Genomic DNA, 24,763 nt, shown 5'->3' with positions numbered 1-24,763 from the left:
AAATCATTTGGTCTCTTGGAACATTTGTGTCCTTATGTGAGAGACCAGAGATGATGCCACCTCCCTCAAAATACCGTTGGGAGTATTTCATTCGGGGCTGGGTGGTGTAAAGGCATAGCAGAAGGGCTGGAGGAGGGGAGTGGCAGCAGCAGGGGGCATGAGGGGAGGGGTGGGTGTTCAGCAGGGCAGGGAGGAACCTTGGGGAAAGCTTGGTGTCAAGGCCTGTGAGAGTAGCTTTCTCACAGACAGGAGCCCCTGACCAAAATGAATGAGGGGACACCTTTTCCCTATTTCCTAATTCTGCTGGACTGAGCCTGGAAAGAGTAAAGGAGAGGGCGGCCAAGCAGAGCTAACATGAGGAATGTAGGGCACTCTGAACGAGGGCATCTCTGAAACGAGCTCACACACCTGCTCTGAGCTGGACCTGACGCCACACCACATACATGGGCCTCGAGTCAGGACCTATGGATTGTCCAAAACTGCTCTCTGAGCACACTGACAGAGCCCAGAGCAGAGGATTGTGCTGCCCAGGCCCGCTGTCCATCCCAGCCAGGCTTGGAGGGTGCCACAAAGTAAGCAGGTTTCTCTGACCTAGCCGTCCTCTTGCCATCCACAGGGAGAGGTTCCCCTGCAGCCAAGTGCCCGTGTGTCTATGTCTGAGAAGAATGGGGTACAAGTTCTGGAAATCCACGAGGTCAGCTGCGATGATGTGGGCGTGTACACATGCCTGGTGGTGAATGGGTCAGGGAAGGCCTCCATGTCGGCCGAGCTTTCTATCCAAGGTATCAAGTGGTGGGGGGCTCGTACAGGATGCCCCCCTGCCTGGTGTCTATACCCTGCTGTTCGTTACAGATCTTTGTTCCACTGACCCACCCCCCTCCCCGAGCGGTCCCCCGGGGCCAGGATCTCAAAGTCATGTCCCGGCATGGTGCCCCACACCTGTGTCTTCAGTGTCTTTTTTCTCACTCACATTCCTTTTTATACCTCTGATTGCCACCAGAAGAGTGGACATTCCAAATACCTTGCCATCACCCCAAATTTAACCTGCCTAAAATTTAACTTATCATCCTCTCTGTCCTTCCCATCGGGCATTCCCTCAACTTTAAACTCTTTCTACCCCAGGATTCTGCTTCTCCTCCGCGTCTGGACCAGGCTTCTCCTTTGACCCTTCAGCATCTCCTTTGACCCTTGCCTCCTCCTTGCTGTAGGCATCCGGCCCGGTCAGTTCTTCCCTGGAAATCTCTTTGAATCTGTCTCCTCTTTACATTCCCCTTGGTTCTGCCAAGTCCAGCCTGTGGAAGCAGGAGTGTGGGTGGGAAAGGGGGTTGACATCACTCTACTGAGCGGGAACCTTGAGCAAGGTGGGGTTTGGGGAATCAGGGAATCTTTCTTACCTTTCTCTCTCCTATGATTTTTTTCTTCCACATTCCCTTCTCTTTTCAGAAACTATTCCTCCTTGCTCTCTTTACCACTGTGCCTGGAGTCTTTTTCACAACCCAAAGAGTTTTGTTCTGTGTTGTGACACAGGCCATATATTTGGATGTAAACATATTGTTTCCATTAAAATAGTCCTGAGTTGTACCACACACAGTACACTGGTATTCTCTGTTTCATTCTATACCACCGAAAGTCCTGGTCTGACCCAAGAATGAGACTTCACAGCTCACCATGGGATCGGACCTGCTGTTAGGCATTGAGAAGAATGATCAAGCCACACCCCTGACTTGTCCTAGCTCTGAATTAAAGAACTGCTCCCTTCCCAAGTACTTAATGACAAAATGATATGCTGCCTGGGATGTGTTTTAAAATAACTCCCAGAAGAAACTGCTCTGAAATCCAAAACAAAAAGAAATAAAAAAGACAGGCAAAATGGTGCTATTTCCTTAATCTGAGTGATGGCTTTCAGAGTTAGTTATATCCTCTCTACTACTGTACATTTTGAAATTTTCCGTAATAAAATCTTTAAAAAATGATGCATCGTGAAAAAAAAAATATGCAGTATGTTTTTTTTCCTTGAAGAACTGAATCCAATTATACTTTCCCCGTACATTTTTAAAGCAGGTATTTGTCAAAACTGATCATTTGGGAAGGTTTGTTTTTGAGGGCCACAAGTAACTTAAACTGTTTGGGTTTGAAATTTTCAGATGTTTATTTTGGTTTGTCCCTCAATTGGTTTCCTTCTGTGGCCAGTGAATGGGACATGGCACAGGGTATGGTCACCGAGACTTCCAGAGAAGGCCCAGGGCAGCCATGGAGGCCTCGACGGTATCTCAGAGTTGGGGATCTGACCAGCTCCCAGCTCGTCCCGTTAACCCAAGCGGTTCAGCACCAGGGATGCAGAGGGAAAGAGGGAGGAGCATAGATGGGGGCCAGGCAGAAGCTGGGGAGGTGAGTATTCCCTAAGAAATGAAAACCAGTGCTGTCTTATCATTGTCTCCTCTTGGTACATAAGATAGTCCACTAACAGTCTCCCCTTCTCCCTTCTTCCAGGTTTGGACAATGCCAATAGGTATGTCTAGGCTTTGTCATCACTGTTTCCATCTTGACATGCCCTGCAAGAAAAGAGAGGTTGTAACAGAGAAATGCCCTGCGTTTCTGAGTCCCCGCATAGGAGGGAGGGCTGACAGTCGGGTCCTTGTTAGGCTTGGTTTTGTTCTCCTGCCATGGTAGGCCACAGAGGCTTTGGCGCAGGCTGGCCAGCACAGTGAGACTCGAAGACACAGTGCTGTCATCTTTCTCAGCGTCTGGCCAGTCCTGGTTAGCTGTCACTAGGAAGGGTGCTGGCTAGACGCCAGGTCCGTGGGGTGGGCAGATGTCTGGTGGAGGGAAAGGGCTTTCAGCAGAGCTGCCCGAAGCCAGAGTTACAAGCTGCAGCAGGTCCGAGGCAGAGGAAGGAGGTTAGAGGGTCAGAGAAACCCTTCCTGGATGCTTGATGTTTGAGTTCAGGCCCTTGCAGGGGAATATTAGCCAGGCGAGGAAAAGCACGGGGAGAGTGTTCCCAGCAGGGCAGTAGCATGTATGAAAGTGGGGAGATGAGAGCCAGGTGGGCCCCCCAGGGGCCGCAGAAGAACACTGGTGTGGCAGCAGCCTGGCAGGCCACGGAGACAGTCTGGCAAGATCCAAGAGGCAGCGGACACCGGCTCACTCAGGGCATCCTTGCGGGCTCCGCTGAGAAGCTCGGTCTTATTCTCGCTGCAGCAAAGGTTGGCTGTGCTGCCTTGCAGGCCGTGGATCGGAGAGGGTAGCCAGGACCTGGGGCGAGGCGGCTGCATGGTGGCAACTGGGGTGGTGCTCAGGGGTCGGGGGGAGAATAAAGGCAGACTGGATAAATGCAGATATAACAGGCTCTGGATTGGGCCGAGGGGCAAGGAAATGGCAGGAATGGTGGCTTGCCCTGTGCCTTGGGAAGCTGAGAAAGCTGCAGAGAGAGACTTTGGCTCCCACTGTCTTCATTCATGGGCTTTTGTGATCCCTGGAATCCGTGCTTGTGATGAGTAATGCTTGTGAGTTACCAGATAACCATTCTCTTTCCCCTTACTCTTTCCCGTTGCCCTTCCCAACCACCATCAAACAGGTCACTGGTGAGAGGAACAAAGGTGCCCAGTTCAGATAACAGGAAGGAAGTGACCAATGGAACCACACAGGGGCCGAAAGTGGACAGCCTGGAGTCTGTCACTGAAAGAAGGAACTGCTCCAGCGCCCAGAGAGGGAGCTCCCTGACCTGGGCCCCAAGTAGCCAGCCTCAGCCCCTGCAGGAGTCCCAGCCAGAGCCATCCGAGGACTCATCCAGGAAGGCCCTGAGGAGCCCCATCCTACAGAAGACTTCCAGTACCATCACCCTGCAGGCTGCAAAAGTCCAGCCAGAACCCAGAGCACTGATCTCGAGCACCCTCTCGTCTTCTGGAGAAGAGAGGGAGTGGCCAGCTGCGTCCTCACCAGCCACTCACCCTGCCAGGCAGACTGGTCTGGGAAGCCAGGAGGTGGTGAGCAAGGTTGCTACCAGGAAAATCCCCATAGAGAGCCAGAGGGACTCCACCTTCCCCAAATTTGACAGCAAGCCCCAAAGCCAGGAAGTCAGTGAAGATCAGACAGTCAAGTTCAGATGCGAGGGTGAGTAGAGCTAAGGAAAGTCAAGGTCCCACCCCGCCCCACCAGTGTAGCCCCTGGGAGGCCACTCCCTCCATCAGCGCACAGTGGTTATCTGTGGAAGCCAACTTATAGGAAGGACTCAGTCTAGTAACATACCTTGTTCTGCAGGAACAGCCAACAGTGGCCCACCGTTCATTGTTGGATATGGCATCGGCCCTGTGTCCTAATCCTTACCACCCTAGAGGGGAAAACCCATCATCACCATCACCATCAAAAAACAAACCACAGGCGCTCCTGCTCTTTCCTCCCTTCTGCCGGCTTTGGCTGATCTAGAGACCTGACTTGTCACCCTACATCCCTCCTCCCCATGGACGCTGCCTCCTTCTTGAGATGTTTACTCATGCACAGTGCAGGGGGAGGGGTAAGAGCCTATTCAGGGGGAGGGCAGCTCACACCAGAACGAGTTTCTCCCTTGGGTCCAGCATCCCACCTGCCCCACAAGCACAGTGCACTCTCAGAGAGCCTCATGTGCTTCACCTCGCCCTGTAGTTTCAGGGACCCCAAAGCCTGAAGTGACCTGGTTCCTGGAAGGTGCCCCCATGAGGAGACGAGAAGGCATGGTTGAGATTTATGAAGAAGGCGGACGCCATTACCTCTGCCTGCTGAGAGCGCGGCCCGGGGACAGTGGGAGCTACAGCTGCATGGCCTCCAATGTCCGAGGCCAGGTGTCCTGTGGTTGGACCCTCCTGGTGAAACGTGAGTACAAGTCTCCAGTCACCCTGGGTTCTCTCTGGGGGGGGGGGGGGGCATCCATGCAGGAATGTCGCCTCTTTCCGCCCCCACACAGGGTGTACAAGCCCATAAAAGCATCATCCCCACCCACATGCCAAGCCCAAAGTCATTGCTCCAGGACAGGTGACTCCTGACAGGGAGTTCACATCAGAGTCACCTCAGAATAAGCATGCCCAGCCCTGGCGACAGCTTCCTTTTCTGGGCCCTTCAGCTGTCCACGGAGAGCCATGACTCACTTTTCTAACCACAGAGAATCAAACATTCACTAAATATACGCATTGAGAGTCATATGAGATGATGTGGGATCCCGCATCTTTTATGTTTATTGTAATATCTGTTTATGAAAGTTGTGCCTGTTCCTTGTGGGGATTTAAACACAATACAGTTTTATGACTCAGAAATAAATGACTCAGAAATTTAATGTTTTTAAAACAAAATCGACATTGTGCTGTTTGTATACTGCTTTCTGTTCTACCTTGCTCATGTTACATGAGCATTGTTCTATAGATTTCTTTCTAGATCACTTAATATTATTCAAAAACGTGATTTTCATGGCCATATAATGTTTCATAGAATAGTGTATCTGATTACACTTGCTCTTACTATTAAATATTTTGATTGTTTCCATTTTTTCACTATTGTAACAAAACTGTGATAAATATCTTTGTACCCATCTATCTCTCTACAAAATTTCCTTCTTATTTAAATGCTATTCAGGGACCATTGACCCATCAAGGAACATATTAAACTACAAGGAGACAGTCAGCAAATTTCAGACTTTTAGAAGTTCAATGGATAAATAACCTTTGCCTGTTTTTTTCAACAAATGAATTGCAAGAAGGAGAGAAAAGGAGGGACAACCAATAGGAAACTTAGGTGAAAAGATATGTAAGAGATATCAGTAATCACAATCCATGGATTTTTTTGTGTGGCTCCTGATAGAGACACTTTTAAAAACTTTGTTTAATGAGAGCAGGAAAATTTGAGTATTCACAAGGTATTTGATAGAATGGAATTAATGCCATTTTTAAGATAGAATGGCGGTCTTTTGTTTTTGTTTTATGCCTGTGTATTTTAGAGATATAAAATGAGTTATTTACTGGTGGAAATGATAGGTGATATTTGCTTCCGAAATAATCTGTGTGTAGTGGGAGCTGGTGGGGGTACAAATGAAATGAGAGGGGCCATGAGTCGATAATCATTAAATTTGAGAAACAAGTATATGGTAATCCACAGTACTGCTGTCTTTCCTAGTGTATATATTTGAAATTTGCCATAATAGACGTTTCCGAAAAAAGAAAGGAGAAGAACTCAGTGGTTCATCCCTACAGTGGGATTCCACGCAGCCAGTAAAACGAGTATGGCTGACCTACGGACTCTGATGGTGAAACGTGTCCAAGATGCTAGAAAGGGAGAAGAGCCAAGGGCAGAGCTGTAGGTGTCATATGTATTTGCATAAAAGGAAGAGAATCTGTGTAGATTATGTGCAAAGAGATGCTTATGCGTACATTAAACATTTCTGGAAGGGTCCACACATTGCCTCAAGGAAAGAAAACTGGGGATGCTTAGGAAGAGGTGGGGAGTAGTCTGACTTCTCACCACATGCATATTGTTGTTCTACTTCTTTTTTTTTTTTAAGATTTTATTTATTTATTTGACAGCCAGAGATCACAAGTAGGCAGAGAGGCAGGCAGAGAGAGAGGAGGAAGCAGGCTCCCTGCTGAGCAGAGAGCCCGATGTGGGGCTCGATCCCAAGACCCTGGGATCATGACCTGAACCAAAGGCAGAGGTTTTAACCTGCTGAGCCATCCAGGCGCCCCATTGGTTTACTTCTTAATTGGCATTTTCACTCTGTCCATGAATTTCTTCTTAAGAAAGAGTCTCCATTCCATTTGGAGGTGGGAGTGCCTGTAGAGTTCACAAGTCCAAGAGTCCGAGCCTCCTCATCCGAGGCTCCGTGCAGGGGATGGACCCGCGGCATCTTGTCCAGCAAAGGCTAAAACCCCACAGGCTTTTGTTGGAGTGGCCGCTGTTATTACGAAATGGGAGCCGTGCACTGAAACTATACTTGCAGCAAGTTTGGGGTGAAAGAGAAGAGTGGTCTTCAAAGCTCCCACAGAACCCGGGACAAACAGGGCGGGAATTAAGCATGCCGCCAAGCCGGCTCCTCTTACCAACGGTCAGCTGTTGGTTTTTGAACACATGCCCTTCAGAATGTTGTAAGCCTTTGGTTAATTTCCGGAGTTCTGAAAAAGTGGATTTTGACTGTTTTGGCCAGTGTTCTTGTTGCCTGTGTGGAGGAGCAGATTTTCGGGAGGCCTTACTCTGCCCTTACAAAAAAGTGCTTCTGGGCTCCCTCTCCCCTTGGAGACACTGAGTATTCTAAAACCTTTCTGGACGACTTCACCAAGAAGTCCCCTAATGTGTGTTCTTTCCGCTTCTTTGGCATCACCTTCTTTCTCTGTTTTCTCCTGTTACCACGTAAAACTCTGTCTCCCTTACCAGGACTTCTCTGTCCATCCCTTCCCCGCTCCCCAGAGATCTTGTCAATGATGATTCACTCTCCCACCATTTCTTCCGTCTGTCCCCCTGTCCGCATGCAGAGGCCTCTCCCTTCTCCCTGCACGCATGCTCTGGTGAAAAAGGAAAGAACATCTGCCTTTTGCTCAGTGACTCCTTAAGCTCCGACTCCATCTCTCCACTGTCTTCCATCCCCAGACTCGCTGCAGGTCTCATCTCGATGTGTAGCTTCTCCTAGATGGTAATAGCCAACACTCCACAAAAGCCTGCTCAGTGTGGCAGGCTTTGTGCTAAACGTGTTACCTCTGTTGTCCATTTAGTTATTATCCTGGCGGTCCGAGGAGCTAATTGTAGTCACACCCATTTTCCAGATGAGAATACTGAGCCATGCTGAAGTTAAATGACTTGTTCAAGGTCACAGGCCTTGTAAAAGATAGCCTGTTTCTAATCCATGTTGGCTTGATATGAAGTCCATGTTTTTTTCAACAGCTCCCCAAAGCCATTCCCTGTGAGGGAATGTGACGCCGGCTGAGGAAAGGGATAGAGGTGCCCACACCTCTCCAGGTAGTCAGTCCATCCCTTCCCTTGGCGCCAGACCCAGTCAGATGCACCATTGTTCTGACTTAGCTACTCTCCCACGGCCTGCTCACCCCATAGGGGAGCTCTGGTGTGGAGGAGGGAGTCCAGAGGCAGAGGTAGAGAGCCGGGTGTAAAGCCTGCCTTTGCCGGCCGGACTATGACCAACTACTAACCAGGTCTATAAAATGAGCCGAAGAAAACAATCTCATGGCACTGTCACGGTCTCATGTGGGAAGGTGCCTGGCACGTGGCAAGCCCTCATGTACCAGCTTTCGTCTTTACACCCCTACAATACAATATAGCTTACCTCTCTCCGCTGCATGGAATAGCTTCTCTTGAGAGGCACGGGGGAGCCCTCTTCTAATCACCAAATCCCTTCCCCCTTCTCGGCTCCCAGCCACTTTGACATTTCTGTAGTATGTTCTGCTTGTGGAAGAGACCATCTATCCCTACTCCTCTTAGTTAAGCACCCCCCCCCACCAGTCTACAAAATACTTCCCCAGTCCACCTGTTGAGGGCTTCTGGAAAGTTCAGCTCAGTGGTTCTCAATGAAAATATGCCTCAGAGTCCTGAGGGAACTTAGGAATGCATAGTCCCAGGCCCCCAGCAGTCCTGAGCCATTGGCTCAGGTTGGAAAACTAGGACACGTGTGAGTCTTTGTTGTTTGATCCAGTCCTGGGATTGGAAAAAAAAACACTTTAAAATTGAAATGTCCTCCCCAGTGGGCATGTTTGTCGCTACAGATTCAAAGAGATTCTCAAGATTATGCAGGTCCAGTGGGATGTGGTAAAGGAGAGAAGGGACGCTTGGGAGTAATGGGGGACCAGGAAAGCAGGGAAGAAGGAGCTCTGTGGGTGCTCCAGGACAGGCGAGGAGGAGCTTGAGTCCTAGAGGAGGCGGCAGGCCCATGTCCTGAGCGCTTGTGGACCTGAGCTGCTCTGTGACCATGAATAAGCCACTGCTGGTTTCTCTGTCTCTGGCCTCAGGTCTCTACACATGTGGTATAGCCTGCCTCCAAGCATGCAGAGAGGTTATGGGCAAACCAGGATCCTGAGAAAGCCCGGTGCCTGTGGCCCCCGGCTGTGGTCTGAGATGGCTTGTGTGTTCTCTGCCCTTGCAGGCCTGGCCGCGCCAGAGGTGGCGCCCTCGTTCTCCAGGGTCCTGAAGGACTGCACTGTCATTGAGGGCCAGGACTTTGTACTGCGGTGCTCAGTGCAGGGGACCCCAGTCCCCAAAATCACTTGGCTGCTCAATGGTGAGTTCCCCCTGCTCCAGCCCCATGGGCCCTTTGGCCCTGCCTGCCTTCTCACTTGGCTTGGCATGAACCTGTAGGGTACGGGGAGCTCAGGGAACCGTGGAGTCTGCTATTGGCTGGCAGGGGACGCCGGGCAAGTTGCTATTCCTATCTGAGCCTTGAGCTCCTGCAGCATGGGAATAACGTCAACTGCCTCCCAGGGTGGGGGCTGTGAAGTGAATTAGATCCTTTATATAAAATAGTTAATGTACGTTGGTGCACAACCAACTTGGCCAGGCTCACAGTAGGTCCTCAATAAATATTTGTTGAGTCAATAAGTAAACAAATTAACAAATAAATGAACCACACTAGAAGTTACTCGTGGAACCTCACCTTTTATTTATTTATTATTTATTTATTTTTATAAACTTTTATTTATTTCTTTGTCAGAGAGAGCACAAGCAGGGGCAGCTGCAGGCAGGGGAGAAGCAGGCTCCCTGCTGAGCAAGGAACCAGATATGGGACTCGATCCCAGGACCCTGGGATCATGACCTGAGCTGAAGGCAGCCACTCAACTGACTGAGCCACTCAGACATCCCTGAACCTCAACTTCTATTTAGTGGCAGTTGATTTTGGGATTTGTAGACCAGCAATTCTTTTTAATGTTATAGTCCTATAGAGACATTCCAACTTTTTTTTTTTTTTTTTTTTTTTTGCCAAGTAGGGTCTTTTGAAAAAATTTGCTGTCCTATATTATCACTCTTCTCTTGGTAAAAAAAGCCTTTTGATTCCAAAAGTATAGGAGAACTCTAATTTTAGAACTGAGAACAGGGACATCTGGGTGGCTCAGTCCATTGGGTGTCTGCCTTTAGCTCAGGTCATGATCCTGGATTCCTGGGATCAAGCGCCGCATTGGGCTCCCTGCTTAGTGGGGAGCCTGCTTCTTCCTCTCCCTCTGCCTCTACTGCTCCCTCTGCTTGTGCTCTCTCACTCTCTCTGTCAAATAAATAAATAAAATCTTAAAAACAAAACAAAACAAAAAAGAACTGAGAACAGTCCATCAAGTTGTTGACATTGAATGGGGTCTGCTTTGGGAACCCCTGCTTTGGGGATCCATGGGGAGGACGAAGGAAGAGCTGCCAGTCAGGAGACAAGAGCACTTAGCCTTCTCTGCCATCTAGGGGTTGGGGGACCTTGGACACCCCTCTTTACCTCTCCAGGCTTCAGCCACTTTATGGGTGAGGAGATGGGCTGAAACAGAAGGTTTGGGACCCAGACCTCTCAGGGCTGATAGAACAGGCTCCTTTCGGACAGCAGCACCTGTCAGCTATGCACCAAATCGCCCCTAACTGTTTTCTACACTATTGACGTGTGACTTGTGAACCTCCTTAGTTGGTATAGTTTGCTTAGGCTTTGCTAGAGATTATCTCTAGTCAGTGAGAAAGGTGAATATAGTTTTCCTATGTGTCATCTTCTTGGGCAAATAAATGACAACTGAGGTCACCCTTCCCTCCGCCCCTCGCTATGGACAGATCTTCTGTCGGATCCTGGAACTGACTACAAAGAGGCAGCCTCTTTACAACTGGAACAGAACACGGACTTTAAAGACTAGTAATGGATCTGAGTAAGAGAGTTTCACTTCCCTCTGGCTCAGAATCCAGACCACGGGTCAAGAAACATTTTCCATAAAGCCAGATAGTAAATATTTTCAGCTTTGCTGGCCATATTGTCTCTGTCACAACTACTCACCTCTGCTGTTGTGGCAGCAGAAAAGCAGCCAGAGACAATATGTAGATGAATAAGTGTGACAGTGTTGCAATAAAACTTTATTTATGGACACTGAAATGTGAATTTCATACACTATTCACAGATCACGAAATATTTTCCTGTTGATTTTTTTTTCAACGATTTAAACTCTGTAACAACTATTCTTTGCTTTCAGGCTATACAAAAACAGGCTGCAGGTCGGATTTGACCCATGAGCAGTAGTTTGCGGACGCCTGGCCTGTACCCCTCAGGACCTGGAAAAGCCACCCTACCTTTTTATTTCTGGTCAATATTGGCATTTCCACACCATTACCACTAGAGGGAGATCGTGCTCAAGTTCTCTGGGCTGCTAACCAGCTGGTCTTCCCAGTCTCCTGGTGGGGAGAGTTCCGTGTCTCCCGATTCTGAGTGCCCGGAGCCCGCAACTCCTTTCTGGAGCCACCATTCTATCCCATGTGTGTAGAGCCAAAGTGAGTTAGCTCCAGTAACAAAAGAGATCTCAAACACTTTGTTGGCACATTTCGACAGCAGAGGCGCTTTGATAGATGTCATGGAATGTACTGGTATTGTACTGGTATTCTCAAGGAAGAGAGGTTGTAGAGTGTCATTTCTTTTCACAAAAAGTCAAGAGCAGTGTTCAGTCCTCTTGGTCACCCAATCCTGGCCCCTGCCTTTCCCCAGCTCCCAGCCTTTATGAAGGGCAAACTCTATTCCTTCCCGCCCTATGGCATGCTTGCTTGGCAGTCTCTGCAGACTGTCATGGAGACACGAGGTGTTGCTATGTGCAGAAGAAAACATTGGACTGCAGGGAGAGGACTTCTTTCTGCACTTTCTCCTTCCCCCCAACTGCCCATCCCCAGTTTTATGAAGTGCAAACCAGGACCCTGGGGCCTGACAAGGGAAGCAACTGACAGTTGCTTCCTATATGGTGAGCAGACACATTCCTGTTCTGAGGCCAGAATCTTCAGTGATGAGATATTTTTTTCCCCTGGAAATGAAAGCTCACATCCTGGAATGATAAAGTCCCAGGGACGTATAGCATTAAGGAAACCACTGACGTTCATAGCATGCATTCTCTCTCCATGCAGGGCTTTATGTGTCCTGAATAAGGGGCCTCTCGTGGCAGGACTCTGGAAAGAAGGGGCCAGAGTCATTTTTAGTTTCCCATATTTATCTTTTCCATGAACCCTGAAATGCACCAAAATGCACCGAATTGCAGCATCAGACTGAGGTCACACACTTGCTTTCTGATGAATATCTGTAGTGGGAAATGGACTCATTATTTCTGGAGATGTCTAAAAGGAGCCAGGAGCCTCCTGTTGCTGGGTGAGGCCTGTTGTGCCTGAGGCTGGGCTCTGGGCCAGATGACCCTGTAAGATTCTTTCCAGGCTCAGACTTCTGTGAAGTCCAGGCTATGGATGTTGGGGCTGTTCCTTTGAACAAAATGCACAGAACTATGCCCTCTTCCCTCCTGCATTTGCAATGCCTCCAGAATCTCTCCCCACAGTCCTTCTAGCCCCAGCCTTGCTCCTGCACCCCAGCAATCACTGTCTCTCCTTCATTTCCCTCCCTAACACCTGGCTTCCCCTGTCCAGCTGGCTAGGGGACGGCCAAACACGTCATCAGCCCGCAGTGGATCTGAGCAAGCATGGTGATGTGACAGCTGCAGCCCCACACTGGGGAGCCCCCCCACCCCCAGCCTGAGCCTTCCTGTGTTTCCCTCCACAGAGCAACCCATCCAGTATGCTCACTCCTCCTGTGAGGCCGGCGTGGCCGAGCTCCACGTCCAGGACGCCCTGCCGGAAGATGATGGCATCTACACCTGTCTGGCCAAGAACACCGTGGGGCAGGTGTCCTGCAGCGCCCGGGTCACTGTCCATGGTAGGAGCCTCTGGGCGCCTCTCTAGAAGCAACTTTGCTGCAGACACCTGCTTTGGAGAAAGAGCACACTGCACCTGAAGGCAGGCAGGTGGAGGAAATGGCCTCTAGAGGTCCACAGTCACAAGGCAAAGGCCCCCTCTCACCCCCTTACCCCAATGGGGCTGAGGGAGGATGCAGTGGAAAGAGGCAAGGCTCCCTCGGCTCAAGAAGCTTCCAGTGTGGTAAGAAGAAGTCCCCACACAGGAAAGGTACCCCAGGAGTAGTACTCGCATACCCCCTTAGGACTCAGGGGGTCTCACAAGTGCTACCTCCCTCACTGGGGGCTTCGAGAGGGTCCCAGGATGTTCCCCTTTTCCTTGACCCTGCTCCTCCCCACCAGCCTAGGCTGGTTTTCATACATCAGCAGCCTGGTGTCCAGTAATCTGATTACCACGCTCATCCATTGATCCGCACCCAGCCCTTAGTCCCAGGGAGTTCCAACAGCACTTGAGACAGAACTGTCTGGGCTGTGGTCGGCAGGCATGGTGACGGTGCCAGGGGAATGCTCCCCGGGGCCGGGGTGTCCAGGTAAGCCTGCTTCCCCATCCTCTCCCTCTCCCAGGGCCTGGGCCCCTGTTCCCCGGCATACTGGCAGGAGACCATGTCTCTTCCCTCTGCCCCCCAGGGTTCAGGTCTTGGGGGGTGTGGGGTGGCGCTCCCTATAACGTGGGCAGCTGCCTTCTGGGAGGACACACGACCTGGTTCCACCGAAAAGGGCAAGGGGGAAATTACATGCTGGTTACTGCATTAAATACTTTCTCATTTAGACCTCAGCAGCCTTGGGGAGGCCCACGCTCTCCCTTTTTTTAGACGAAAGGGTCTGGAGGTCTCAAAAAGCTTACGCAACTCGCCCAAGCACACAAGCTGGTAAAATCAGACTGGGCTTCCAGACCCAGATCCTCATGACTCCAAGCCTGTGCTCAGTCCTATGCCCTTTTCCAGGGTGTGCATTCACTGGCCCAAGGGGACAGCCTGGGCCCTGTAGGCCGGGCAGTGTCACCCCATAAGGATTAGGGGTTGGTGCTCTGTGGGGCTCTTTGCCAAGAAGGGGCCCATTCCCAGGACTCCCCAATTTCTCTGAAGGGCGCTAGCATGGAGTCATCACCTGGCCTCTGCTTCCTTCCAGGAAGCCGTTCACACCCAGGAGGGAGCCTGACTCTGGCCACCTCCACCCCTGGAATCTGTCAGCTGGAATTCTGGCTTTGTCCTTACAGATCTCCTTTCATGGCTCATTGAAGGGCCTCAGGAAATTGTGATAATGAAACAAGAAGAGATCTGAGCTTCATCTCTTTGGGCCAGAGGAGTGACCCTCCCCTTCCCAACAGGGGGGCTCTTTGCAAGTCCACGTGGCCTGCTCCAAAGCCTAGTAAGGGGCAAGAGGGCCAGAGTGACATCTGATGGGTCTATTGCCCAAGACTCTCACCACTGGCTTCAGCCAGTGGCCTTGCTAATCCTGTGCCTGTCCCCACTTGCCTGGGTTTAGTTTGGATTAAAGAGACCCAGCTGAGCTAATAGTCCTTCTGGAGGTGGGGGGTCCTCAGATGAAGGATCAAGGAGTCTTTGGGGCTGTCCTCCTTGTCCCCAGGTCTATGGGAGGAGTGGGGTCTGGGTGACTGCCCATGCACACATGTTTTAAAGCAGAAACAGGTCCCCAGCAAGAGCTCTGCCAAGAGCCTTTGGGGTTTGCTCTGAGAACAGCCCCGCGTGAGTGAGAACTCCCTCCCGGTGTGGGGATTTGCTGGCCTGTGAAGGCCAAACAGAGGCTCAGATACCATAAATGGTGAAGCAGGCTGAGAGACGCGGCCACGTGCGGGCCGCAGGGCTGGGCTGTCGGCACAGGAGCCAGGCGGGCTGAGCCTGGCACAGGGACACCCCTGGCTCCCTGCCCTGGGCGGTCAGGCAGCTCAAGGCCATGTCCTACCCCACCCTCAGCTGTGGAGTTTTTTCTTACTTTATTGGCAGTTCCTGGAGCTCTAGGTCTCTGGGGGCGTCTGAAGGGTTGGGGGACCTCAGGAGAGACATTTGTTCCCACTGCACAGAGCGTGGTTCCGGCCTCTCCTTAGCTGCCCACGGCCTGGCCTTTCTGTTAACCCTCAGTGTGGCTCGAGCCACAGTCCCATCCTGGCCGGGGAGCTGAGTGGCCTGGAGTGAATCCTGCTGCACCACTAGCTTGCCTGGCTACGGGGGCGCCATTCGACCCTCAGGGCCTCGCTTTCCTCTTCCATGCAATGGGGACACTGATAGTCACAGTCCGCAGTACCGAGGACTGAGTTAAGGAATACACGCGATGTCCTCAGAACAGAGGAAGGTCTCGATGTGTGCTGTTGCAATTTTGACCAACAGACCGCCCCCAACCTTTACACACGGTAAAATCATTCAAAATGCCAGGTCTATGCGGTTTTACAAAAGGACCAACTTTGCCACCGTGGGTGGGCGGCGGTTGTCTGTCCAGCCGTGTGCCTGTACGTTTGTTTTTAGGAAGGAGCGAGAATCCCGGAATTCTAGAGGAAGGGAGGCACCTGGCAGACACTAGAGCCTGAGAAAGACCCCATTCTAGGGGCTCTGGCCACGAGAGGGCGCCCTTGCGATCCGCTTTCCGGGGAGGAGGCGGTTTCCAGGGCGGCTGTGCTGCAGGCACCCTCGGCCCAGAATCCCACATATGCTCCGCGGAACGCCAGGTGTGGGTGTTCTTTCTCACCTCATTAGCCTTTTGCCAAGGTTTTGCAGTCATCCAGAAATCGCTGGCCCAGCACTCTGATGTGATTTCTGCGGCCACTTTACCCAGCTTTCTCTGCCTCTTCTCTGCAACCCCTTTCTCCAAAATCTGCCTCTCTCCCAGCAATTGTCCCTTCCTTTAGGAAGCCCTTCCCGGAAACCCCAGAGTGAGTCCTCTCCCTAGCTGAACCTCCCCTATCGTTGTGCTTATTTGCCAATAAATCTGTCCCGAGCCCCTGCTTTGGGCCAGACATCATTCTGGGGAGGCCCCAGTGAGCAGGGCAGACACACTCTGCTTTCCAGGTGCATGCGTTCTGATGGGGAGACACGCCATAATCAGCACCTAGTTTAATCATGTACTGATGGAGAAAGGTGGAAGGGATCCTTCTGGGGGATGGGTGAGGAGGGCATTGGGCAGTGAAGGAAGGCTCTAGGTGGAGGGGACTTTTGAGCAGAAACTTAAGTGAGCTGGAGAAACGGGGCTCCAGGCAGGCGGAACAGCAGGTGCAAAGGCCCTAAAATTGGGAACAAGGTCAGCCTATTCAAGGAACAGGCAGATAAGCCAGGGTGGCTGGAGCAAGTGAGAAGGAGTTCAGAAAGAGAGGCAGGGGCACCTCATGCAGGGCCTCTAGGGGGGAGCCCACATTTTATTCTAACTGTGGGATTTCACTCTAATTGCTGGTTTAATTGTCTTCCCTGCTAGACTGTAAGCTCCCTGCAGGCAGGGACCCTTTCTTAGTCATTATTGCCTGTGGATGGGGGCCTCCTCTGTGAGCTGGTGTTCAGGGAATGCTTGAAAGCACACAGTGGTAGGTGGTCTCTCTAGAAGTATGTCACTTTACCTCTTGACTTCCCTGGGGGCTCAGTGCTCATTGGAGTGTGCCAGAAACCCACCTGCTAGCTCTCAAGAGTCCCTCTACCAATATTCCTTCTCTCTTCCCCCCAGCCCAGGATTAAAAAAAAAAAATTTCCCCAATAGTTAACCAGGCAATGAAAGCCTTTCCCCACCAACCCAACCCAAGATACACTGAAGGATGATTAATCCAAATTCCTGCAGCGCCTAGGAAGATCCGAGAGGGGAGTAAATATTTCAGTGTATTTGGACAGAGTCATTGGAGTCAGGGGGAGACTTCCTCAGGCTAGAATATTTTAATTTATCTCCCCCTGGAGTATCTTTGTCAAGGCTAAAATTCTTAAGTGAATAGATTTACTGACTTGCTAACTGTGCCCATTTTGACTTTAGTGTCTCAGCTTAATGGTGTTTATTTAACTGAAGGCTTGCTGGGTCTCTTAAAGGCACCTAAGGACATAAAATGTTGAGAAGTTTTTTAAGAAACTGCTATCTAGAGTAAAAAGGTGAAACTTAGAGCATCAGTAGAAACCGAGTTCACTCTCAGGTTAGTGACAGGTGCTCAGCGGGGCAGCGCGGAGCCCTGACAGCCTTCCACCCCCACCTCTCTCCCAAATTAAGCTCCGGAATTTCGGATACTGTATAATCTGTTCAGTGGTGTCTCCCCTTGATAAACTCTCAAGCACTGAAAACATTTCTAATACTTACGTTAGCTAAAGAGAAAGGTACTAAAGAAGGATAAACTTTGGTTTTAATTTTTTTGGGTCTGTCTTTGAAGACCCTTAGCCCATCCACACATCTGTTCCAGAAATCTTTTAAATTCTAGGAAGGCAAGCAGATAAGTGTTAAATTATTTTATAACCAACGTTCCAGTTTCATGTAGTTTGAATACGGCAGAAACAGGTCGTGCGCCGCAGGAAGATTTCTGAGTGTGTGCGTGTGCATATCACAGAACTGGAGCCTCAGTTTACCAACTGGACAGTAAGAGATACAGAACTGTCTAGTTGTCCAGCCCACTGTTGGCCGAATCTGTCCATTGCTTGCTTGGAGGCCTTGGTCAAGAACGCCATCCAGAATTACAGCTTTGTGTCCCTAACAGCAAAATGTGATTCATGCTATGACTGTATGATGGCGACGGTGGTTTCCAGGCCTTCCTTAGGAAGGGGCGCTGGGGGCTTTGGCTGCTGTACCTTTATGTTGAGCATTTGATTGTAACTTCTGAGTCCGTCAGAAGGCTGTGGTGTCAGTGATTCCTGCTTCCCATCCAGCACCCCTGCCATTACTGGTTAGCAATCTTTTGGGGACTGTCCTACGTCATTGTTTCTTTTTGTTCTCTCTTTGCACACTTCTATTCCCGTTTGCTTCTCAGGTTCTAGAGAAGTCAGTGGGAGGGAAGAAAAGCCAACAGACCAAAGCTCTTTTTATGACACAGAAGTAGAAGTTTTGCCAAATCACCAAGTAGGTTTATTTGGTTAGGAGAGACTTTTGTTGGAAGAGAAGTTGAGTACTAGGGATTTACACCTTGCATAAATGCCCCGCTAATAGGAAGGGGCTGGGTGAAGGTAAGCTTCCTTTGACGAGTCCTCTAGAGTCAATGGTCACGTCACTGCATGAAGGGAAAAGAGGCTAGTCTCTGATCCCTGGACCGTGCGGGATTTTGAGCACCAAATAAAGAAAGAAGGGAGGACCGTGCTTCCAGAGCTCCCCTTCAGATGGTGATTTACTGAATTTCCATACCCTAACAGGGCTTGGAGTGAACCAGATTGCCTGTTGGAATGGTATTTTGCATTGTAATGACTAAGCAAAAAAGCTTAGCAGCCAGCTGTGCCTTTGCAAGAGGTCTCTGTCTATCCATAAGAGGTTTAAGGAGGGAGGGTGTTAGGAAGTAGGGGAGAGCCGTTCCACAACCATTTTCATTTGGCGAATCCAGGGATGCAGGCAAGCTGCTGAAGGACAGGGTCTGAGGCTTTAAGAGTGGGACTTAGTAAATGGCTCTGAGGACAGTAGGCAGGGGTCCCTCTATAGGGGAGAGTCCTGGGAGCAGGGGGGCTCCTGGATGGTAGGATGTTTCCCACCAACACCCTCTGTTTATGTGTCTATGTCATCTGTTTAAGCTCTTTCCCACAATTTCTTGTTCTAATCTGAAATAAGTTTTGAATGAGCAGGAAGCCTGCAGAGGGCCTTTTTCAAGGCAAGCTACTCAAAATGTAAACATGTGTATTTAATGAAAGCTTGGATCCGATCAGGGTGGCTGATAAAAGGAGACAGGTGGAGAGAGTGCTTCTAAGGAGAAACCCCCAAGTGTTTTTCCTGCTAAACCCGTGGAAAGGGAAGGAAGGACCCACAGAGAGGAACAGGAGGGTCACTGTAGTGTCGAAGGAGGGCTGAGATCACAGCCAGCCCCTGGGGCAGAGACTAGCTGCCTGTTAATTTCAAGCCCAAGAGAAGCTGAAGCCTTCGTTCATATCTCCAGCTTTGAGAAATGGCTTATAAAGGTTATTGCATAGGAGCCAATGAGAATGGTAACAAAGTGCACCTGTTGGGTGGGTATTTAACTCGTTCTCTAATAGCTTTTCAGAAATGAAATACTGAGTTAATACCAGTTCATGTGACTGTTTTAAACCATCAGTGGTTTTTTTAATGTTTTAATTAATTTATTTTTTTTTCAGCGTAACAGTATTCATTGTTTTTGCACCACACCCAGTGCTCCATGCAATACGTGCCCTCCCTATTACCCACCACCTGGTTCCCCCAACCTCCCACCCCCGACCCTTCAAAACCCTCAGGTTGTTTTTCAGAGTCCATAGTCTCTTATGGTTCGCCTCCCCTTCCAATTTTTTTTTATAAACATATAATGTATTTTTATCCCCAGGGGTACAGGTCTGTGAATCGCCAGGTTTACACACTTCACAGCACTCACGATAGCACATACCCTCCCCAATGTCCATAACCCCCTCCCCCCAGCAACCCCCAGTTTGTTTTGTGAGATTAAGAGTCATACCATCAGTGTTTTTAATGAGGAACGTTGTTTTGACAGAAAACAACTAATGGATTAGAAAAGCTGACTTGTCACTTATTTCATTCCCGTCCCAAGTCCCTTGTGAATGACCTCCACTTCACAGGTGGAGAGCAGCCATGCTCAGAGGTAAGGGGCTGCCCACCGCATTAGGCCTACAGCTACTGCGGCCCCCGTTGGCTCTCGGGGACGCCGACAGGTTCTCCGTTTGCTGCTTCTGCTTCCCCAGAGCAAGAAGTTAATGTGGGGGTCTTCAGAAAGAGTTTCTGATGATTTAAAACAGAGCAAAAGTGGCCAAGGAGAAAGACATCAGAGGGTCAGTGGGGGCTGGGGAGGGTCCTTCCTTTCCTTCCATCCATCCCCTCTCTGCCCCATCCTCTCTGCTGCTCCTTCCCCTTCTCCAGTCCCGTCACCAGCTTTACAGGATATGGCATCATTCTTGTTGTCGGCAAACTGCTTCTAAGCATTCTTGATCTCAGGTCTTACCTTTTCCATGGAGGGCAGGCTTGGTCTGTTCCCTTTCTCTCCAGGTGGAACAGGGCACCCAGTAGCTAGCTACTCAGTTAAATGACAGAGTGAATCTGTGAGTGACTACAGAGTCACTGGCCAGGGGACCACATATCAGCGCCCCAGGTGAGTTTACATTCCATCTTTAATTCTGGGCCAGTACATCAAGGGAGCTTGGTCCTTCCTGGATCCTAGACAGCAGGTTCTCTCCAAGCTTGGTCTCGGCAGAGTGGCAGGAAGCACAGCTGTGGGGAAACCTGGGGTATATTTAGTCTGGCCCCATTTAAGCAGAGACATCTGTCTCTGGGTCCTGGGGACAACCCCCCCCCCCCCGCCACCTGTGTGCCACGGCCAGTGCCTGCCTTCCTCAGATGAAGGCGGCTCCCAGTGGCGGTTCTCTGGGCCACTGGGGACCTCTTGCCTCAGACTCTGCCCCCCACCCCGCTTCAGACCAGGACTATGCCAGACAACCTCCAAAGCTGAAGCCCAGAGGTGTAGCTCTCTAGGGGCACTGGCGAGTCTGGGCATGGAAAAACAGTGAGTGAGAGCTTTCACAGGAATCTGGGTGGCTGCCCTTTGTTCTCAGGACAGCAGAGGAGTGTGCCCAGACCAAGCCCCTGGGGGTCCTATCAGCCCTGGGATCTTAGCACAGGCCAGCTCCCTTCTCTGAACCTCAGAGAAGTGGGGACACAACCTGCCTTACCTCTGGGGATGCTGAGGATAACGCTGAATAGGCTGCGAGCGTCCTTCAGAATCTTAAAGTGCCAGACCCTGCAAGGCATTGTTGTGACGAATGTCCTCTCGGTGGCGGCTGACAACAGCAATGTCCTGGTTTGGAGGACGGCTCTCAGTGTATGTACGGCCACATTGAGTGCACCCAGCCAAAAAAGGTCAGTTGGGTCAGGAAAGGCAAAAAAAAAACATGAATTTTTTTTTTCCATTTTATTGATTTTTTCAGCATAACAGTATTCATTCTTTTTGCACAACACCCAGTGCTCCATGCAAAACGTGCCCTCCCCATTACCCACCACCTGCTCCCCCAACCTCCCACCCCTGACCCTTCAAAACCCTCAGGTTCTTTTTCAGAGTCCATAGTCTCTTATGGTTCGCCTCCCCTCCCCAATGTCCATAGCCCGCTCCCCCTCTCCCAATCCCACCTCCCCCCAGCAACCCCCAGTTTGTTTTGTGAGATTAAGAGTCATTTATGGTTTGTCTCCCTCCCAATTTAAACCATGAATTTTTATACTTCTTATGTGTCAGACATTGTTCTAGCTGCCTTACATAGGTTGCTGCTTTGAATCAACTAACAACCCTATGGTATTTGTCATGCATTATAGTGATGGTGTAGACGTTACACTTATCAACATGGTAGCATCCAGACCCAATAGACTGTGGGTTGGGGAGCTTGCGTCATGTCAGACAGCCAGAGCTCCAAATTCAGAGCACCACCTTTCATCTGCCTTCTGGTTTCCTCCAAGTCTGTACAAGAGTGAGCATGAGTGGACACCATAGTGCGTAGGCCACAGATGAGACACAGTGATTTGTTTGGCTTTGAAATTCAGTGCAGTCCACACATCTTGCCCTTTCCACTGGCTGGGCCTTGCTCTGTGTTAGCTGTCCTCCCCTGGCAAGAGTCTAGGTTGTGGGTCAGCAGATAAGACCTCTGCTCTTGTCGGGAGTTTGCCACCTGAGAAGCATGGTTCCCGTGCAAGAGATGGTCTCCAGGACATCTGGGCCTTCCTGTCAGAAGGCCTGGATACGAGCTCTAGGTCTGCCTATGATACCCTGTGACCTTGCGCAGGTCACTTCACCTGAGCACACTATGACCTCTCAGGAGAGTGGGTGGTGGGTGTGGGACTAGGGCCTCGGGATGCTGGTGAGGGCTGCTTTTCTCAGGCCCCTTCCAGAAAACTGCTTTTCTCATGGCTCATGGCTCCGTAATCCCAGTGCAAAGTGTGTTTGTGGGAGGGCTGGTTGGTTTTTCACCCAGTGAAGAATTTGGGGTGGTTGAATGCTAGGCATGACTCAGCCATTCCCTAGCCAGGACTCAGTCACGCTGATCCTACGTGACCCAGTCTGTAGGTCTGAGGTCAAATTCATTCTGCCCACTTGCTCCCAGTCATTTCCCTTTACCCTCCTTCCAGGCCTGGGGCGTGGGGAACACAGGGCAGGTCTGGGACCATGGTGCCATGGGACTCCATGTCTCCCAGGCTGGGCGCTTATGGAGCAGTCCTCCCATTCATCTGTCTCCTAGAGGGGTTGCCACCGGTTTTTCTCAAATTATTTTACATATATCCCAGGAGAGTTTTAAGCTATGCATTTGTATTCCTAACAGTATTTACCTCGGGTCATGTAGAAACAAAAACACGTCTGCAGTCCTCGGGTGAGGACCTCACCTCTGTTTGCAGCTGATAACCCACAATAATGCCGCCTAGGCGCGTAGGACTGAGTGCCTGGCCAGCTTCACACAGAAGGTCTCGGTGGTGTTGAGTAGACCTACAAAGTGTGTTCACATGTTCTCTCTTTAAAACTCCCAAAGCCCGGGGATTATGTTGTTACTACCCTAAACACAGGTGATGCCGTTGAGTTTAAGACAGAGGCAGTGACTTATCTGAGAGGCCAGATCTGAGAGATGGTAGGGGCCACGGAGGGGCGCCGGCAGCTCAAAGGAGTGTTTGATGTTCCTGCAACACGTGGGAACATAGAAATGCCCGTCTATGCGGCCTCTGAAACTGGGGACTGGCTGAGGTAACAGAGGAGCAGGAACGGGGCGGGGGAGGGGGTGGATCTAGACAAGCAGAAACATTTTGTCCTCAAGTCTTAGTCCGTGCAGGACAGGAAATTTCTCAACTCTCCTGAGGCATCCTGCTTTACTGGCCGCTGCAGCCCAGGCAGAGAAAGGAGATGTCTGCACTTCCGGTTCTGGGCCTCCCCGAGCCCACTCCCAGGGCCTTGGGTCAAGGGCAAGTTTGCCTAGCTGCCCTCTGACAGAGGCAGGGATGCTGGGGGCTGGGGTGGAGGCAGCACCAGGACCTGAGTTCACATCCTTGGTCTCGGACTCTAGGTTGACCCTGTCTCCGTGCCCTTCACAATGCACCTGCCTCTGGGGACAGTTCCCTCCAGCATCCTGAGCCTTCTCAATATCTCCCATCCTCACTCCCGGAGGCTGCACCCGGAGAGCTCTGCAGTGGGCCCTGTTTTGTTTTTCAGTTCCAAAAGATAGAAACTCAGTGGCAAATGTGGAGTTTGATTTTTCTCAGGTGTATAAAGCACAGTGGAGTTGTATCCCCATGGCTGCTGGCTTTCTGGAAATTTGGTCTATGTGGCCCTTGCTAATAAGAACCCAAAATACCAGAGTCCCTTTCCCCCAAATCTTAGAGTTTAAGTTAGAGATATCGTTAGAGGAGATTAGAGGAGAACTCTCTCCCTCCCTATCCCTATCCCAAAACCAAAAAAGCTCCAGAATGATTAAAGGTCAAAGCTACCCAGCTTGCAGGGCAAAGGGCAAGATCAGAGACTGGATAGCCAAGAGCTCGTCCTGCACCAGGGCCATCCTGCGTGGGTGACGCTAGCTCAGCCATTCTGCTGCCCCTTCCCCTCTGGCTCACACAAGACCGGTCCAAGCCCAGCCTGAGGGGCATTCCAAGAACAACAGAAAGCCTATTTGTGACCCCATCTCCCTGGAGAACTGAAACAGGTGAGTGGGCCAACACTGAACCCAGAGTATTGTTCTAGCTCTTGTCTTGGACTAGCTGGTATACTTCCACCTTCCCTCCGAGATTTTCTTTCCCCAGTTTTTACTAAGATCATGTTAATGTACAACAAACTGCATATATATTCATGGTGTTTAATTTGAAAGCTTCACCCATGAAAACTTCACCCAATTTTAAGAAATGAACTTCTCCATCAACCTCAAATTCTTCCTGGTGCCCCTTTACAGTACTTCCCCATAAGCTCCAGGTAACCACAGATCTGCTTGCCTGCTTGCCCTCCCAAGGTTTTGCATTTTGTAGAATTTTATATAAATGGAATCCTCCAGTATGTGCTCTTCCTTTGGCTTCTTTTGTTCGGGGTCATTTTTGTGAGATTTGTCTGTTGTAGTGTCTCTTGTTAGTCTGTTTCTTTTTATTGCTGAGTCCTATCCCACTGCATAAATATGGCTCAGTCTCTACTCACTCGTCAATGGCCACTTGAGTTGTTTCCAGTTTGGGGCCGTCAGAAATAAGGCTGCTATGAATGTTTGTGTACAAATCTTTGTCTGGATACATGCTTTCATTTCTTCTGTGCAAATACCCAGGGGTAGAAGGACTGGATCATAATGCATGTTTAACTTTTTAAGAAAGTGCCATGCTGATTTCAGACAGGTGTGTCCTGTGCGTGGGAGGGCAGCGTGTGATAAGACGACCGTCAGTGCACAGAGTGCGCTATCATTTCTATAAGAGAAGAAAACGGAAGAGTATGCCTATTTGCTCATGTGTATTATATCCGTAGACCATCTCTGGCAAGATGAACCAGAAACTGAAAATAGGTTACCTCTGGGGAGAGGAGCCTGATGGCCACAGGTCAGGGGTGGGTGGAAGGGAGACTACACACGCTCTCTACTATTAAAATTTGGTGCCACGGGAGCGTAGCATGTATTTTAAAAAGGGAGTGAAATTTAAAAAAAAAAATCTCCTAAGATGGCAGATATTGAAACTCTCCAGAGGAAGCAGAGCCTCAGCCAGGCTTGGCCCTGCAGAGGCCCCTCCTCTCCCTGTTCCCAGGCACGGGAACC

The 24,763-nt window shown here is 50.2% G+C and overlaps 1 protein-coding gene across 4 annotated transcripts in view; it reads left to right on the top strand.

Moving 5' to 3' along the window:
* MYLK (myosin light chain kinase) overlaps positions 1 to 24,763 on the top strand; it is a 180,311-nt gene that overhangs the window by 61,621 nt on the left and 93,927 nt on the right. For 3 of the 4 annotated variants that reach the window (XM_046003900.1, XM_046003902.1, XM_046003901.1), the window contains exons 6-11: positions 617 to 782; positions 2,491 to 2,509; positions 3,575 to 4,110; positions 4,639 to 4,845; positions 9,101 to 9,235; positions 12,710 to 12,862. In XM_046003900.1, the coding sequence (XP_045859856.1) occupies positions 617 to 782; positions 2,491 to 2,509; positions 3,575 to 4,110; positions 4,639 to 4,845; positions 9,101 to 9,235; positions 12,710 to 12,862 (1,216 nt within the window). Of the gene's footprint in view, positions 1 to 616; positions 783 to 2,490; positions 2,510 to 3,574; positions 4,111 to 4,638; positions 4,846 to 9,100; positions 9,236 to 12,709; positions 12,863 to 23,518; positions 23,687 to 24,763 lie in introns of those variants that run through there. The other variant, XM_046003903.1, reaches the window with a different exon arrangement.

The sequence above is a fragment of the Meles meles genome, chromosome 4, assembly GCF_922984935.1.
Source record: "Meles meles chromosome 4, mMelMel3.1 paternal haplotype, whole genome shotgun sequence".
Classification (NCBI taxonomy): Eukaryota; Metazoa; Chordata; class Mammalia; order Carnivora; family Mustelidae; genus Meles; species Meles meles.
This window is presented reverse-complemented; position numbering and strand designations above follow the sequence as displayed.